The sequence below is a fragment of the Rutidosis leptorrhynchoides genome, chromosome 6, assembly GCF_046630445.1.
Source record: "Rutidosis leptorrhynchoides isolate AG116_Rl617_1_P2 chromosome 6, CSIRO_AGI_Rlap_v1, whole genome shotgun sequence".
In the NCBI taxonomy this organism is placed as follows: domain Eukaryota; kingdom Viridiplantae; phylum Streptophyta; class Magnoliopsida; order Asterales; family Asteraceae; genus Rutidosis; species Rutidosis leptorrhynchoides.
This window is the reverse complement of record NC_092338.1, coordinates 393,836,984-393,854,066: the sequence shown is the minus strand read 5'-3', so window position 1 is coordinate 393,854,066 and position 17,083 is coordinate 393,836,984. Positions and strand designations below refer to the sequence as shown.

General features: G+C 32.7%; 1 protein-coding gene and 1 long non-coding RNA gene across 15 annotated transcripts; one reads left to right on the top strand and one right to left on the bottom strand.

Annotated features, from left to right (window-relative positions):
* The first annotated feature begins 8,288 nt into the window (after nucleotides 1-8,288).
* On the top strand, nucleotides 8,289-12,675 carry LOC139852236 (uncharacterized). Of its 14 annotated transcripts, none has more exons than XR_011760979.1 (11): nucleotides 8,289-8,404; nucleotides 8,520-8,585; nucleotides 8,683-8,735; nucleotides 8,883-9,825; nucleotides 9,919-10,084; nucleotides 10,252-10,380; nucleotides 10,556-10,842; nucleotides 10,953-11,055; nucleotides 11,490-11,725; nucleotides 11,890-11,951; nucleotides 12,259-12,675. It is a non-coding gene; the product is annotated as an uncharacterized lncRNA (long non-coding RNA). The 14 variants fall into 14 exon arrangements; XR_011760974.1 differs by having other exon boundaries at nucleotides 8,683-8,759; XR_011760980.1 differs by having other exon boundaries at nucleotides 8,665-8,735.
* Nucleotides 12,676-15,643: 2,968 nt separating this feature from the next.
* LOC139855000 (protein BRANCHLESS TRICHOME-like) lies at nucleotides 15,644-16,574 on the bottom strand. The gene has a single exon (XM_071844263.1). It carries the CDS (start codon nucleotides 16,572-16,574, stop codon nucleotides 15,654-15,656), a length of 921 nt encoding a protein of 306 aa, XP_071700364.1. The 3' UTR covers nucleotides 15,644-15,653.
* Nucleotides 16,575-17,083: the final 509 nt, after the last annotated feature.

Below are 17,083 nucleotides of genomic sequence, written 5' to 3'. Positions count from 1 at the left end.
TTTGTATTGAAACACGACGTTCTACTTATGGCTACTTTTTTTTTCTTGATTGCAATCTTGTCTCTTGGAGTGCTAAGAAACAACCTACGGTGTCACGATCTAGGTGTGGCTCTGAATATTGTGCTCCTGCTAATACTGTTGTCGAAGTTATTTGGATCACTCATTTCTTCTCCGAGCTTCATGTGTTACCAGCTGATCGTCCGACTATTTTGTGTGATAAGAAGAGTGCTTTATTTTTAAGTCAAAATCTCGTCGCTCATAAACGTTCCAACACATTGATATCCGATTATCACTTTGTCCGGGAACTTATTCTGACTTTGCTTCAACTTGCTGACATCTTTGCGAAGAGTGTCTCTCGACCATTATTTGAATCATTTTGTTCTAAGTTACATGTTGGTCCACTACTAGTTACCTTGGGGGTATTATAGATAAGATCACGTAACTACGTGATCGATCATGGACATAATCATGTATATGAGGAACAAATTTTGGTATAATTTTTTTTTTACTAGACATAATCATGATACAATCGCGGTTTCTATACCCGCGGGTGGAATAGTGACTTCCCTTTAATCTAGGGTTCGAGGAATGATTGTCTACACTCCACCTCCCCCATACCCTACACTCGTGGGATTGGGTATTGTTGTTGTTGTTGTTGTGTTGTAGATACACTTTACATATAATTGCATTTATTATTTTTTTGAAGTTATGTAATGTATTATAAATATTAACGAAATCATTTCTACAATTGACGTGAAGAATTATCTTCTTAAATGTATATAATTTAAAGACAAAAAACACTACTTAAAGTGGAATCAATCAATCAATCAATTATAGAAGAAGAAATACATGTTTAATTGATAATTAAAGTTGTTGAAGAAGATTAATTAGAAAGAAAGGAGGTATTTGATAGGAATATATGAAAGCACTTTGATTGTTGTTAGTTGTATAATTAAGTTTAGAAAATGACTCTTCTTCCTTTTAAATGATTTTTAGTAGGCAACACTAGTCTTGATATATTTATTAATAATTATTATAAATTTATAAATTACTAATAATATTACAGTTTGAATTGATTAAAATTTGAGAGCTACCATTCATCTTCATCTCTCACTATCATGCTACCAATTTAACAACCATTTCCATCGACATATTCTTATTTCTACATAGTAAAATGTATTGCACTTTATTGAATCTAGTTGTTAGCTAACTTTAACTCATGTCATATGCTACTTACTTTGGTCCCATTTAAGATCATTTGGTTGCTATAACTTCTAATTTACACCCAAAAAGGAATCTAACCCATCACTTTTTATCGTCATTGCTAGTAATAGTAGACAAGATCATGCTGAAATGGAGTCATGGCCAATACAATCACATGTATATGTTAAGTTTAAAATCAATAATATCGGTTACAAATTAACTTAGATGACATTTGACACAATTATGTAATGCATTTTTGCATTAACTTAGGTGATTCATACTATAAAAATTAGCTAATACTCTTAATATACGACACCTATGTAGTTCAGTTTGTAATGGATTTTTTTTTAAAAGAAAACCATCTTATTATAAACTATAACAATTAACACACACTAGCTACTACTATACTTCTCAATTTGCAAGAAGACAAAATTCACGGAGTAGTCAATTTTATGGGGTTAGTTAGCATGATGAGAAGAGACAAATTAACTAAAGTTATTAGCTTTATGGTAATAATGAATTAACGAAGTCTAGTGTGCACAATTTTCAAACTTCGTACAATTCCATGATCACACATGAAATCGAGCTAGCCTAAAACATGATGACAAAAAGTGAAGATTAAGGAATGAGTCACAACTAAAAATGATTCAGACCATCTAGCTACGAGTGATTGAAACAAGTTGGAACTTGTTAAGAGTTATGATCATTCGACCTTTGAATTTGGACCATATCAAAATTGGTTGGAAGTCTATGTCGTTTTAATAATTAAGTACGTACATTGACCTTCATGGACCATTTCAAGGCTGCTATTTGTTTGTGACCAAAGTCCATGATGGTTTGATTAACGCAGTTCCAGCTCTAATTAGAGACGAAGCTAGAATTTACAGCTTACCCGATAATTAGATAACTATAAAAAATAAACTATATTAACAAGTTGTTACAAAATGCGTAGTATTATTAAAAAATACATATATTTAATGTAAAACGAAAAGTTTGACGATTTAATTCGGGACAAAATATTATAATTGATACTTTGATGGAGACTTACAATTATTTGTGTATAATATAATAATACAATTAAAATTTGGGTCTCGATTGGGTCTTGGGGAGGCTGAACACCCCTCAGTTACCCCTTATCTGGTTATCTCTGCCCCTGGCTCTAATTCGTTTTGTTGCTTAATTCTTCATTATAATTATAATATATTTAATGTTGTATATTAGAGTTTCGAATTCGGATTTCTGAGAGTCGTGTAATCACTTTCAGATCAAAGTATTTCGATGGTACTATCGAAATCTCTAATCGGATAAAACTCATAATTATTGAACAAAGAATGTGTGTTTTGTATATCTGAATGTGATTAAATGTACCAGACTAAATAACCAAAAACGGGAGTTCCATAACTGCCGAATGGCAGTTCTATCTATAACTGCCGAATGGCAGTTTCATAACTGCTAAAAGGTTCAAATCCGGATTTTTTATTTTGGGTCAAACCGGGTCAAAATCGAATTTTAACACATTTTTAATAAAGTGATGTTAACCCAAATAAAAATTTTCCAGCCAGGGGCTCTGCCCCTTGAACCCTGCTATCGGGGGCGCTGCCCCCGAACCCTCATCATAATCAAGATAAGTTCAGACAAGTGTGCACTCCACACTTTCCCGAACTTGTTCGATATTTATCAAGATTATTTTAGTTAACAAATTAATCTCATTACACTTAAATCATATTGGTGACGCAAATCACCAACATTTAACACTGTACAAATGGATTTCCTTAATTACTTTAAGGGCAGTACATTATGTTATTAGAAGCACAAATGTCAGACGTCGAGTAAAATTTTCATACATAATCAAAGGTTTAAAGTTTAAACACAAGAACCTTATAATAATATGAAAAAAGATATAGAGAATTTTACACGTGAACTTAATTTGAATTTATATATCAACCTAAATTTCCCAATCTGTTATACTCAACTTTTTATTGTTCATAGCTATCATCCGAACTTCATTTTTTAAAAGAGCAATTCATTTCATTTAAATAATAATTCTATCTATCTGTCCAAGTGTATTACTGTGGGCCCGTACTAAATAAATAGGCCATACCCTTTATTGACTATTTCTATTGTGGGCGGTACTGCGAAGCTCAGCCCAAGAGAAAAGTTGGGCTGGTGTGTGTGAACTTGAAGTTATGGCCCATGATCTTTAAACTTTTCAAATGCGTTTAAAATTTAGGTATGAGCAAAAATACCGAAATACCGAAACCTTATCGGTACCGGTACCGAAATACCGTACCGATAGTATTCGGTATCGGTGTCGGTTCTTGATTTGAGACGATTTCGATATCGGTACCATTCGGAATCGATACCGGTACGGTATCGGCACCATTCGGTATCCGTACCCATGCAAATCACTTCATACAACTTTCACACTACCTTCTATTTCTCAAAATGCCATGAAACCCTTGTCAAAAGATATATTCGTGATATAGTTCAAAAAGTATATCAGATTGGGAAATTAGTGTGACAAAATTAGTTGTGTGAATTGAAAAAGAAAAGTAGTAAAATCGAAAGAAAAAAATGTAAATTCAGGAAAAACGAGTATAATATCAAAACTACCGGTACCGATTTCGGTATTCGGTACGGTATTCAGTTCTCGATTTCCTTATTGAAGGTGAGTGTGTTGGTTCTTTGAATTCTATCACACATTTAGTTCTCTCTGGATCCTATATATATATATATATATATATATATATATATATATATATATATATATATATATATATATATATATATATATATATATATATATATATATATATATATATATATATATATATATGAAAGGCAAGGATATTATTATATTAAAAAGAACAAAATAAACAAAACTAGCAAGAAGCTACTAACACACGAGACTACGCACGAACGCACAAACAACCAAAACACGAACAAACACGCGAAACAAACTAAAGAGCCCTCAAACCCCTAACCAAGCTACGAAAGATCCAACGAAAAACCATACACGAAAACCTCCAACATAACCAGCCCCAAAACATTAAAACACCACAACTAAACCAAGAAATCTACGTTTCCGAATCCGAGGATGAGCAACACGAGCAACAATCGACCTCATCATCGTATTCCTCCGAGTTTTTCATCATATCAACGATAAAATACCTTTCATGCCACCGATGTTTATCCCGACGTATACTACGCTTCAAACGTGTTCTTCCCCAAACATATTTAAGGAAATGACTTTTGATTAACGGTTGAAATTTTCTCACTTTGCAACGAAAACGAGATATGATGGATCAAATGAGAACTTATTTGATGTGAGAACCGTAAGAACTCAAAAATACACTGAAATTCGAACAAAAAAGGGAAATTCGAGCAAAAAAAATGGGGATTCGAGCAAAAAAAGGGGCGGGCGAGCAAAAAAAAAGCGGCCAAACAAAAAACCTGGTAGTCGAACAAAAAAATGTAGAACACATTGATAGTCGAACAAAAATATTGATATTCAAACAAAAATGTGTTCTACATTTTTGTATTCGAATAAAAAAAATGTGTTCGTCCGTGTTGTGTTTTTTGTTCGTCCGAGTGCTTTTTTATTCGCCCGTGTCCCTTTTTTGTTCGAATTTTAGTGTATTTTTGAGTTCCTAGAGTTCTCACACTAAAAAAGTTCTCACTGGATCCTCTCCATACATATATGTGTGTGTGTGTGTGTATATATATATATATATATATATATATATATATATATATATATATATATATATATATATATAATAATAATAATAAAAGTAGTAATAATAATAATAATAATAATAATAATAATAATAATAATAATAATAATAATAATAATAATAATAATAATAATAATAATAATAATCTTTTTTATATATAATAACAAAAGTAAAAAATATATCATTTTAAATAGCGAAACTAATCTTAGCCATCTATTAAATTAATCATCAATAATCTAGACCTTTAATTTTTTCCTAACATTGCTAATGACCTCATAATTCTAGCCTTGAATTGTTTAATTACAAAAATACCCATCTAATTGAATTTTGGACAATATCTTAAAAGTAAAATAGGGGTTCTATAGCATCCTAGCCATTCACTTCCATCTACTTCTGAAAAAAACCCTAAATTTGTGACGACCCGACAAAATCGCCATTGACGGCGCCATCAACTTAGGCCCCGTTACGTGGTCATAGTCCCTAAATGAGACGCGTTGACCAAAATTATGTCGCATTCATTTGAAAAGTGTATGACTTTTAAAGTTTTAAGTTACCAAGCGATTCGACAACGAGTTTAAGTTTACAAAAGTTAATAAGTATAAATGAAATAACTTGCGACATAATATAAGTTGAAAATCACGATTGCTATAATTAGCGTAAGTATGTATGCTTTAAGTTTGAATCCAAAAGTGCTATCACTAGCGTATGCATGTATGCTTGACCCCAAGCAAGTAATCAAAGTGTGCGGAAGCATGTAGCCAAGTATGAACCTGAGAAACATATAGAAAACTGTCAACGAAAAACGTTGGTGAAATCATAGGTGTATTTGTAAACGTTGTTTTTGAACCACAAGATTTAGTATAAGTTGATTATCCAAATCGTTTGCATTCCAAAGTTGTTGTACATTCGCGAGCACCCAACTATCAAGACTTAACTGTTTTGTACCCTGTTACGTAATGTTAGAACATACACTATACCCGAAAATATATTTCATCCGCTAACGGTAGCGAACCGTCCGAATGAGGGCGCGTCAAGCCCGTATGGATCCACACAACATAAGTTCACGTTTACACCCTACAAGTGTAACTAATGATAATTGAATTGAGGCTTTTTGTTCTAACTCGCTGTGGAATGTTTGTTTTCGTACTTGTGTTCAAAGCATAAAAGTATGATACGTATATGTTTCTCATCCCATAATTTAAAGAGTAAAAGTTGTTGAAAAGGTGGGACTATGATCTCACCGTAGTTGCATGCCAAAGTACTTGTAATTAAACGTTGTGCAATGAAAGTTGCTTAGACTTGACCTAAACAAGTAAGTTATATCAATTACCGGTTACGACACAAGGTCGGGCGAAATGTGTTTAATTAGTCCTATGGCTCGTTACGACTCTATTATATAGCATGTGAATCACGTTGTCAAGTTTCATGCAAGATACAAGTACAAGAGAGAGGTTATAACGATTAAACAAAGTATTGGTTAAGTTTGAATAAAAGTCAACTTTGGTCAAGTCAAAGTCAATGAAAAGTCAACACATTCGGGTCGGGTCTCGGACAATTTTTCTAAGCTAATTAATCATATATGAGCATGTTAGAACAAGTTACATGTTAATCGGAGGTGCGTAGCATAGTTAGAATTTAACGTGAAAACAAAACGTTGAACAGCCCCTAATCCAGGCAAATGCCGCACCGCGCCAAAGGTGGGGTGTGCCGCGGCAATACACGTGGGCTGATCCCTGGGCTGTTTCAAGTGTTTAAGTCTCGAACCAATCTTCATTTTAACACAACTAATGAACCGTAAACACTTAAAACGCATGCCATACATCGTTGGAAAGGTATTTTAACGAGGAATACAACTAAACACATATCATCAAACAATTACATCATTTAAAATGACCAGATCCTCGTCGAATGATTGTTAAAAGTTCATCATTAAAGTTTCAAGTTCGTAAAACGCATTTCATGATTCGGGAACTTACTACACACATATAATATTTCGTTTCGTAGGTAATTACGCATATAATACAACTAAACACTTACCAATAATATTGCAAAGCATTTAATGCATCAAAAGTTTGTTTTAAAAATCTATCAAACCCTAACCAAGAATCACAAAATCGATAATCATGTTAATGTAAGGTTTTCATGTCATCCAACATACCAAAACGAAGCTAATGATACTAGTAGCACTTTTAACACATGAACTTTAACATATAACATCATTTAATCAACCAAAATCAAGGATTTGACAAACCCATTTCAAGTGTTCATGCTAGTTACTCAAAATAACAAGATCGAGCAAATAAATCACATATTCATGTTAGACTCGAGCCATAGACACTAACTAACACCATTTCAAGTCAAGAACATCATGAACAAGAAATCTAGAGTTTTTAGAAAGTTACCCAAAAGAGATGAAATTGGTATGGAATTGAAGACGGAGATGCAAGAATTCCAATTATGTAATTTGTTTTGTGATGAGCTTCAACAACAACAACAACAACAACAACAGTACCCAATACCACTTGAGTGGTGTATGAGGGAGGTGGGATGTAGACAATCCTTCCTTTATCCGAGAATAAAAACAAGTCATTTCTCCACCCAGAAAAGTAGAGAAAGTCATCCCTCTCTTTATTCGGCGGATAAAGAGATTGCTTCCGAGTGGACCTCCTGCCTTTAAAAAAAAATAGTAAAATAAAATAATAAAATAACAAATAAATAAATAAATAAATAAAAATTGAGACGCCATGAAAATGGTAGAATCAAATTTTCATGGGCTTAAAAGCCTGCCTGAAAATCAATTTAGGCTCTAAGTGGCAGTCAAGACGCCACTTAATCGACGTTTGGTGTTGCCTCAATAAATAAAGCCAAGGGACCTTGTAAACAGAACACGAAAGGTATGCCGAGTGGAAGTTGTGATGAGCTTCCTAGATCCGAATTAGATGATGAATCTTTGATTGTGTGAGTTGAGAGCAAAAATGGAAGTAAGAAAAGAGAGAAGAGGTTGAATGAATGAGTGGTGGTGGTGGGATTTGACTAGTTGACCTAGTCAACTAGTTTGGCCCCTTGGCAACTTTGGTCCCTCAAGTTTAAAAGCGGGTGCGTGAATTAACCGAACGAGTTATTTTTAAAACGCTAGAGTAAACGAGAGATATTATAATTTAATAATGGAGTTATTGAAAACGCTAATTAACGGAAGATACGAATTTAGATAACGAGGGATAATATATATATAAAAAGACTACATTGAAATAAATTTAACTACAAAATTCCCCTAAAAACACAGGACAACCGTAACACTTATGTCTTCTCCAATCAAACTAGAACAAAAAAAACATCCGTTGTACGATCTCCAAATACATCAACAGCATCCGATTCAATCAAATTAATCACCGATTCTTCGCGGAGATCAATGATAGATCGATCGATTATTCGTACGCTAATGTTAATTTAAATCCATCGATCGTGTAGGTGTTAATATTTTCCAATGATTATACAATCAAATTTGTTTATCGATTCAGTTTCGGTCTAATTGACAAAATCTAGAGTCTAATTCTGATGATTGTCCAATGATGATATTAGGTTTGATGATCGGAAAATCATGTGTTCACATTAATCGACGGTTTCTACAGTATCGTAAACGAAGAGGTAATTAGCCTGCACTATGGATTTAATACTTTAGATTCATATGTTCATCGATCTTTGTTAATTTACACATTAATTTTAGTTCATTGTTGATTATCAGATTCGAATAACACTATTAACTCAATCTCAAGGATGATGGTCGTAAAATTAAAGGTTTGCTCACCTTACGTCAATCAGGTTTTGAATATGTTATCATTAATTTAACATAATGTACTTTTATAGAAGATGGATAATGATGCAAAATATAATGTGATTTTGTAATATATAGATATAGATGTTGATTACAGTTAATATCTGCAGGTGGCCCAGAAGTGAATAACATATTTGGAGTTCAGTTGCCCTCTTTAGAGTTGAGATTTAAGAATCTCTGTAATAGATTTTGATTTTTGAGTGTGTATTACTTCATAAAAAGTTGCATCTAACTCTCTAAAATGAAAGTATTAGATTAGATGGCAAACCTGCATTTCTCCAACTCTCATTAACCTGCTTTCAACTCTTCAGTGCAGTTCTCCATTTTTATATTTGATGAAAAACATTAATTTATTAACAACTTTTGACCCAAAAGACCTGTTTTTGTTAACTAAATTTAGAAAGTAAGTTTATACTGAAGTATATAAACCCATTTGAACCATTGGTGATAAAACATAATCAAATGGGATTAGCTTATGGGTTTATGTGAAAAAGATTATATTTTCATATTTCTTGCAAAAATAAGAATAATGAAACATTAAAGAAAAAAAAAATGTAAATATAGACGGAACATTAGATAATAGTTATTCAGTGTGGTTCATAAAAGCTTAATAAGTAAAGTTGGTTGTGATTGTTTTTCTAGTATGTTTAAAGTACTAACAAATTTGTAAGTATGGTGGATGTGCCACTTCAACTAATCTCATAAGATTAGTATGCACCTGGGATTTTTTCGTTAAATATTATGAACTACCCTTGGTTCATATCTCGGTCCCTGTCTGTTGATCATCTAACACAACTACGTAATATTGAAGTGAACTTTGATATTGTTTATGTAATGAGAAGGGCCTTCAGTGAAGGTACATAAAGGTTTAAATATTGTATATGTTTATGCTTCATATAAAGCGTGTGATAAGATTTATTATGTAGCCTTTAAATCTTGATTGAATTTTGTTTGTGGAGGTGGCAACATGGGCGCACCAAGGTTGATTACAGGTCAGATGTATAAGCGTCATTTTTAGAATCGACAGACATGAGGTGAATTAGTTTGATTAACGTGAGTGATGAATTACATCATACATCATTCATCTAGGGCGTATTATTAAGATGCATATAACTCATAATGTTTATCTCATTGTCTTTTGTGCAGTGGCTGACTTTTTTGCGAACATGGAGCTAGGCAGGCTGTCTGATCTTCCAGACTCTTACAGCACTGCAGAATTTAACCGTTTGACTTACATCGTAGAACATTAGTGATGATGACGCATTCCGAATGGCAAAATATTAAAGCTTGGAGTTTCTAACCTCGAATCTTGGTACACATCCTTAGTCCACTTACATTATTACATTTTATATGGCCTATGTTCGATCGATCTTATTAGGTGTAGTCATTTTTGTTGTTACTATGAACTGCTTGCAGGCTCCCGCCCCCGTAAAGTTTGTTTTTTTATTTATTATTATTTATAATGGAGCTTTGCTTTAGTGGTGTAGGGTGACAAATAGGGACCAAGGATTCCAATTGATGAAAATTTATACATGAAACTACTGGTATTAATTCGTAGATCGTTGGTTGTGTGACCATAGAGGTTATCCTTCAAGTCGTGATCCTCAGGTAAATAGCGGGGTCATATATATGAAGCATGTTTTGTTGGATGTTGTAACTTTTACCTGTAATCATCAACGGCGATTTAAAAAATAAGGGAACTAATGTCTTGCTTATAATTTCTATATATTGCAGGACAATATATGTATACTATTTTCTTAGCTTAATTTTTTTTATATTGTAGGCCAAGGAGGATTAAGAAGATGATTAAGTCGACAATCTTTTCAAAAGGAGATATAAGATAAGAAGAATCACACAGAAAAAGTCTGAACACGTTGCAATAGCTGTTAATCAACCCTCGATTTTCCCCAAATATTCCCAAATCCCTTTACGATACTGATGATGATGATGATGATGATGATGATGAGGGTGACTTGAAAACAAAGAAACAGACTGTGAATAGAGGTTATAGAAGACTGGAAAAGAGTTGTTGGTCAATTGACTATGATACGGTTGAGAAGACAGAGCCGGGTGAGTAATTAATTAATTACTTTGTTGAAAGTAATTAAGTTTTAAGGTTGATTTTGTGATTTGTGTTATAATTTTAGGATATCAAATGAAATAACATGTTATTTGAATAGATAGGGCGTTGGTTAAAGTGACGATAAAAAATCTGCAAAAAGAAAGGTTCATGGGGCCCAACATACTCCTATGCGTTGGTTAACAGGCTCGGATGGAAAGAAAGTGAGTTGAATTGTTTACTATGTTTGTTATAATTGTCAGTTATAATAATTATATTGTCATTAACTTCGGTTTTGAGTTTTGACAGTCATTATGAGTGCTTTAGAATTAAAAAATATATAGGTGCAATCTCTATTAATGGGCGCCCTAATAAAATATAGTCAAAGAATGTCAAACTCAAAAGCATTAAAAGGTACAATGGGTTTGTTATGTTAATGATTTCTATTTTCAATGGATGCTTGGTCTTCTGAGGTGCAAATGCATGTGTCATTAGGAGCCTGATGGGCTTATTATGTTTGTGATTTATACTTGAATCTTGAGTTAAAGAAAATTAAAATTTTGAAAGACTGGTTAATTTGTTGTTTGGATATTATAAACTGTGTTTGTATTACTTATGTATATGTATTTGTTTTGAACTTTTTTGTTGTTACCTTCAGGTGTATGTTGGCAAAAAGGGAAAAGAGATGACTAGCCGTTTTGCATACTGGATATTATTAGCATAGTTATCTTTTTATGTTTTTTTTAGTTGTAAAAATATATGTTTTGACGTATAGCGAAAATCTTAAGTAGCCACCCCACACTCATTTAAGTAGGTTGTTAGTAAGACACCAATACACAAGTCATGTCGGAAAAGCAGTCCTGATGGTGCTCATTCGGATAAGTGTCGCATCAGGTATGCCTTTATTACTATGTAAAATATTTCTTTGATAGTCGTTAATGAAAAGGATTAGAATTATATACATAGTACAAACCTAACTTTAATTTTTTACGAGTAGTTTTTTAGGCACTTTAAGTCAGATGATGGTTTTCAGTCTCACAACCAAGCCAATTACACAGGTCAGTGATGTTATAGGTGGCAATATGGGTGAGTAGGAATGACTAAGTGAGGTTTCAAACAGGTTCTTTTTACTTTTCTTTTATAAAATTACATTGTTTGATTTTTTATGAGGATGGGTAAATTGGGCGGGTCATCTGAGTATAGAATAAAATTACATTTTTAACTTTCAATATGATCCACATCAATTTTAGTTCTATAAGAAATCTTAAAGACATTTTTTTTACTTTCATTTTGGTTACTTACTACACAAAAAAGGACCCTATTTTTACCCATCAATGACAATACATATTACTGCATTTAACTTTGCTCCTAAGTTCCTAACTTTGTTTAATGTTCATAACTAATATTATCCCATATTTATTTTGTAGGGTGACAAAGGTAACTTCAATTGCTACTTTAAAGCGCATTGACATCAACAAAACAATTGAGGTTAGGGTATACAAAATGTGGATTAAAAGAGACCCCCTGACCCAACTTCATTAGGCTACTGTTGAATGCAAATGAATAAGAAGTACTTGAAAAGCCTGTTATAATAGCGATCAGTTGACAAGGTGAGTGAAGTTACTTGATTTTGATGTATATATTTTACCAGCAACTACGAAACAACATCAGCTACTAATATAGACTTTTGAAAGGTAGATAAAAGCAACTTATTTAGTTAGATTATTAGGAATGGATGGTTATTATTTTTAGCATTGTATAATTTGAAAACAATTTATTAATGTTTGTAATCAATCTACCCTTTTCATATATGGGTTAAAGTTGAGTCACTGAATTTGTGCTGTACCGAATGGTAAATAATTATGTTGAATAATGGTGTTGTCCATATTACTAAACTATTTCAGTAACCAGTTTTTGTCTATATTAAGTGAAGTAGCCGGACTTTGTAACAGCTATATTTTCAGTAACCAGATTTCGATAACTTATATTTCTTTATCAATGTGTGTTTATATATAAAGCTACTATACTGGAACTATCACAATTTTAATAACGTCTGAAGATATATATAATAAGGACATTACAATGAGGTAAAAGTGAAATGGTTCTTGAATCTTGAATCTTGAATCATTATTCGTTACCATTATTTTAAAACATTCCATGATTTAAAAAAAAACGATTTTTTTTTTTTTTTTTTTTTTTTTTTTGGAAATGGTAATAATACATTCAAATGTTGCAAAAATAGAAATGTTGAAATTTATTTTACAAAAATAGTAAAACTGGAATTTGGAACTCCAGGTTGTCACTTTTTACCCGAAACTGGAGTTTGGAACTCCGGTTTGGGTACCGATGGTTTGTTTTCAATGATCATAATTGCAGAAATCTGAGGGGACAGAATGCAAACCGGAGTTCCAAACTCCGGTTTCGAGTAAAAAGTGACAAACCGGAGTTCCAAACTCCGGTTTTACTATTTTTGTAAAAAAAATTTCAACATTTCTATTTTTGTAAAAGTTTAATATGTTATTACTATTTCGAAAAAAAAAAATCTAAAAAAAACACTATCAAACCCACGACATATCATATGAAAAGCACACCCTTATACTCAAATAATGGATTATTACATGATCACCACAAAAACATCAATATCAATATCAATAGTTAATGATATCAAAAAAGAAAAAAAACAAAACAAAACAAAACAAAGATCAATACTAATAATATAAGTAATGTCCGTAGTACGGAGTAGGATTTATGATGAGAATCAAAGGGATCTGTTGGAAGACAAACGCTCTTCGCAATAAGATAATTAAAACACCAACGTGATTTAATCAATAATATTCACGTAAAAACTTACGTAAACAAGAATAAGAATATGAAACTCATATAACTTTTATTAATTGAAAAGATGGATAGATCCTTTTTAGTCAAACATTACATATGAGTATATATACTCAGTAAAAGAAAACTCTAGAACCCCTAAAAATATGACTCCTAATCCTATCGAAACTAATTAGTCCATAAAACATATAATTTAAATAAGTAAATAAAAATAAACTTAATAAATAAAATAAATAAACTGGATAACTATAATTATTCCTTAGCCTCCAAGCATTCACCAAGATCTGTTCCGTATCAGTCTTTCCCACCCGAAAAGAACTCGCCCTCGAGTTCCAACTCAAATAAAATAATATACCCGGATCAAAGATAAACCAATCAATGACAATTTGGCGAACAGTGCAACTGAAATAAAATAATATGCCCGGATCAAATGCAAACGCACCAATGACGAATTCATCATTGTCATTCCAAATAAGTTTATGACGACCTCTTGAATAAGTATTATGCTCTAAAACCCTTTGATCCTTCTCTCCTTCGTGAAAAGAACTCGACCTCGAGTTCTCAATGCACGGTTTATACACGAACAAATCTCCTTTGTTAACACTCTTACTTGCATCTATGGAGTTATTCAAATAAGCATATGGTATTTTCTTGCCTCCATAATCTTTTGAAATCTCTACAACTACACCTTCATCATGGATACCTTCCGAACTCGCGGCTAAATTACATATGGATAAATTCTCTTCTATTAAATTAGAGCCTAACGAATTTGGATCTTCTTCAACACTAACAACTATATCATTTTGCATCTCCTCCAAAATAATTTCTTTTCCTGGACACGATGATATATTTTCTGCCTCAAGCTGACTCTCTTCAACTATTTTATCACGCTTCTCTATATGATCTGATTCTGATTTTTTCAACTTTGCTATTAAACTTTTCATCGAATCAAAAAATTCATCTGTATCGAGATTCTCCTTAACAGGTTGAATCTGCTGGTAGAGTTGTGGCTGATAGTATGGATCATAGTAGGGCAGTGGTGGATAGTAGGGTTGATGGTAGGATTGTGGTTCATAGTAAATGGGGCTTTGGTGGTATTGAGATAATCCATATTGGTAGTATTGATGTGATTCGTTCCAAGGTCGTACATCATAAGTAGATCTTCGGGTTTCTTCTTCAAGCCATCGTTGTTTTGCACGCTCATTGGATTTATTAACTATATCCAACGTGTTCTTGAGTCTTTTGAGGGCGATAGCGAGATCGCGACTTTGATTACCATTATCGTCGGCCATTAAAACAAGAAAATAAAAAAAAAATAGTGTTTTTTTCGGATGAACAGTAACGCGGCGGATGAACAGTGATTTCTGACGATGAACAGTAACCTGACGGATGAACAGGCCCTTCGGATGAACAGCGGCGATGAACAGTAATTTTTTTTTTTTTTTGGAGATAGGATATCAAAACTCAAACGTGGGAGAGACCCAAGTAATCGAATTAAGATATGTGGGATAAACTATCAAAATCCAAACGTGGGAGAGACCCAACTAATCGAATGATGATAGGGTGGATCGATTGCTCTGATACCAATTGATGAGAATCAAAGGGATCTGTTGGAAGACAAACGCTCTTCGCAACAAGATAATTAAAACACCAACGTGATTTAATCAATAATATTCACGTAAAAACTTACGTAAACAAGAATAAGAATATGAAACTCATATAACTTTTATTAATTGAAAAGATGGATAGATCCCTTTTAGTCAAACATTACATATGAGTATATATACTCAGTAAAAGAAAACTCTAGAACCCCTAAAAATATGACTCCTAATCCTATCGAAACTAATTAGTCCATAAAACATATAATTTAAATAAGTAAATAAAAATAAACTTAATAAATAAAATAAATAAACTGGATAACTATAATTATTCCTTAGCCTCCAAGCATTCACCAAGATCTGTTCCGTATCAATTTAAATGATCATGATCAACTTATGATAAGATTATTGGACTGGATTTGAGTCTTCTGTTTCAGTAGTATCATAAGTTGAGCCTTTTGACATTCGAGCTTCGTACCCAAATGCCTACTTCTCGACCCAATCGCTTTAACCACCCTCGGAAACTCTACAAACCCGCGAATTCCACGTTTTATGTGTGGGTTTTCGGCATCTAACGACACCTTTCTACCATGCAGGTTAACTGAATTATCCCTTGATATAACATTATTGACATTTTCGGGTTCTTGTTTTTCTTGATCAAAGATCTTTTGGGTCATTTTTATACTTTTCAATTCTGAAATCTTCTCTTCTAACAATATTTTAGCATCACTAAGCTTCATATGAACTCTTTCTTCTCTCAAAACTTCAGCCACACGTAACATCTTTCGTTCTTCTTCCATGTCAGTTTTCAACCTACTAATTTCCGACTTATGTGATGCTAATTCGACCGAAAGCTCTTCACGTACTTTTTCTAATGTTTGTGTTTCTTTTCTCTCTTCCAACACTTGTTTCATCAACTTCTTGGTTAAAGACACTGCCTTTTTACGAGCTTTACGTTCATATTCAAGTTGTGCTTTGAGCTCCATGATATGGGCTTGTGCGGTTTCAAAGTCCGAATCCATGAATGGCTTGATGAATGTAAGATCCCAGAATGATGCAGCTATCTTGCTACCTGAAACAGGTAAATGAAGAAGATGAAGTTGCTTATTTTCTTGATCTTGATTTTGATTTTGATGTTGTTCTTGTTGTTTGTTTTGTTGGTGGTTTGGTGGACAAGTATAGGAAGGATTCTCATACAATTTCCATGTTGGAGTTGAGGTAGGGATTAGAGTAGGTATTATGGTTTTGAAAAAATGGTCATTTTTTTCATGGAAGTTGGTAGTTGTTGTTCTTGTATTGATCATCCTCATAAATATAATGTCATCTTCTATTGTATCAACTTCATATCTTATGTAAGATTTAATGCCACCTTTTCATTTTTATGATTATGATTATGATCATTAAATTATTATTATCTATAAAAAAAGAATGTTGCTTTAGTGTTGGCCAGCTAACTTTTATTGAAGATGGGAGGGACCTATGTAATGAATTAATGGATAGAGATTGTAAAAAGAAAGAGGAGACATCACATGCTCTTCATCTTTATTTGTTCATACACTCACTCTCATCATCATTCTTGCTCTTGTATAAGCAAAGTATTTTAATTACTTTGTACATATATGTTATTTATATTTGCTGTACCTTACACAAAATATGTAAGCATTACATACACGTCTTAGGTGGCCGAAGAAATAGTAGAATAAAATGAACTCGTCATCACTGAATAACTTAAACAGTGAAAACTTCATCAATTATTCATATAATTTCGGTGAATTTCACTAATACATTTTTTTTGTTAGCAAAAAAGACGAAAACTTAT

What these genes read in the sequence shown, in the direction of transcription:
- LOC139855000 (XM_071844263.1), bottom strand. Translation starts at nt 16,574, where the DNA reads ATGAGGATGATCAATACAAGAACAACAACTACCAACTTCCATGAAAAA.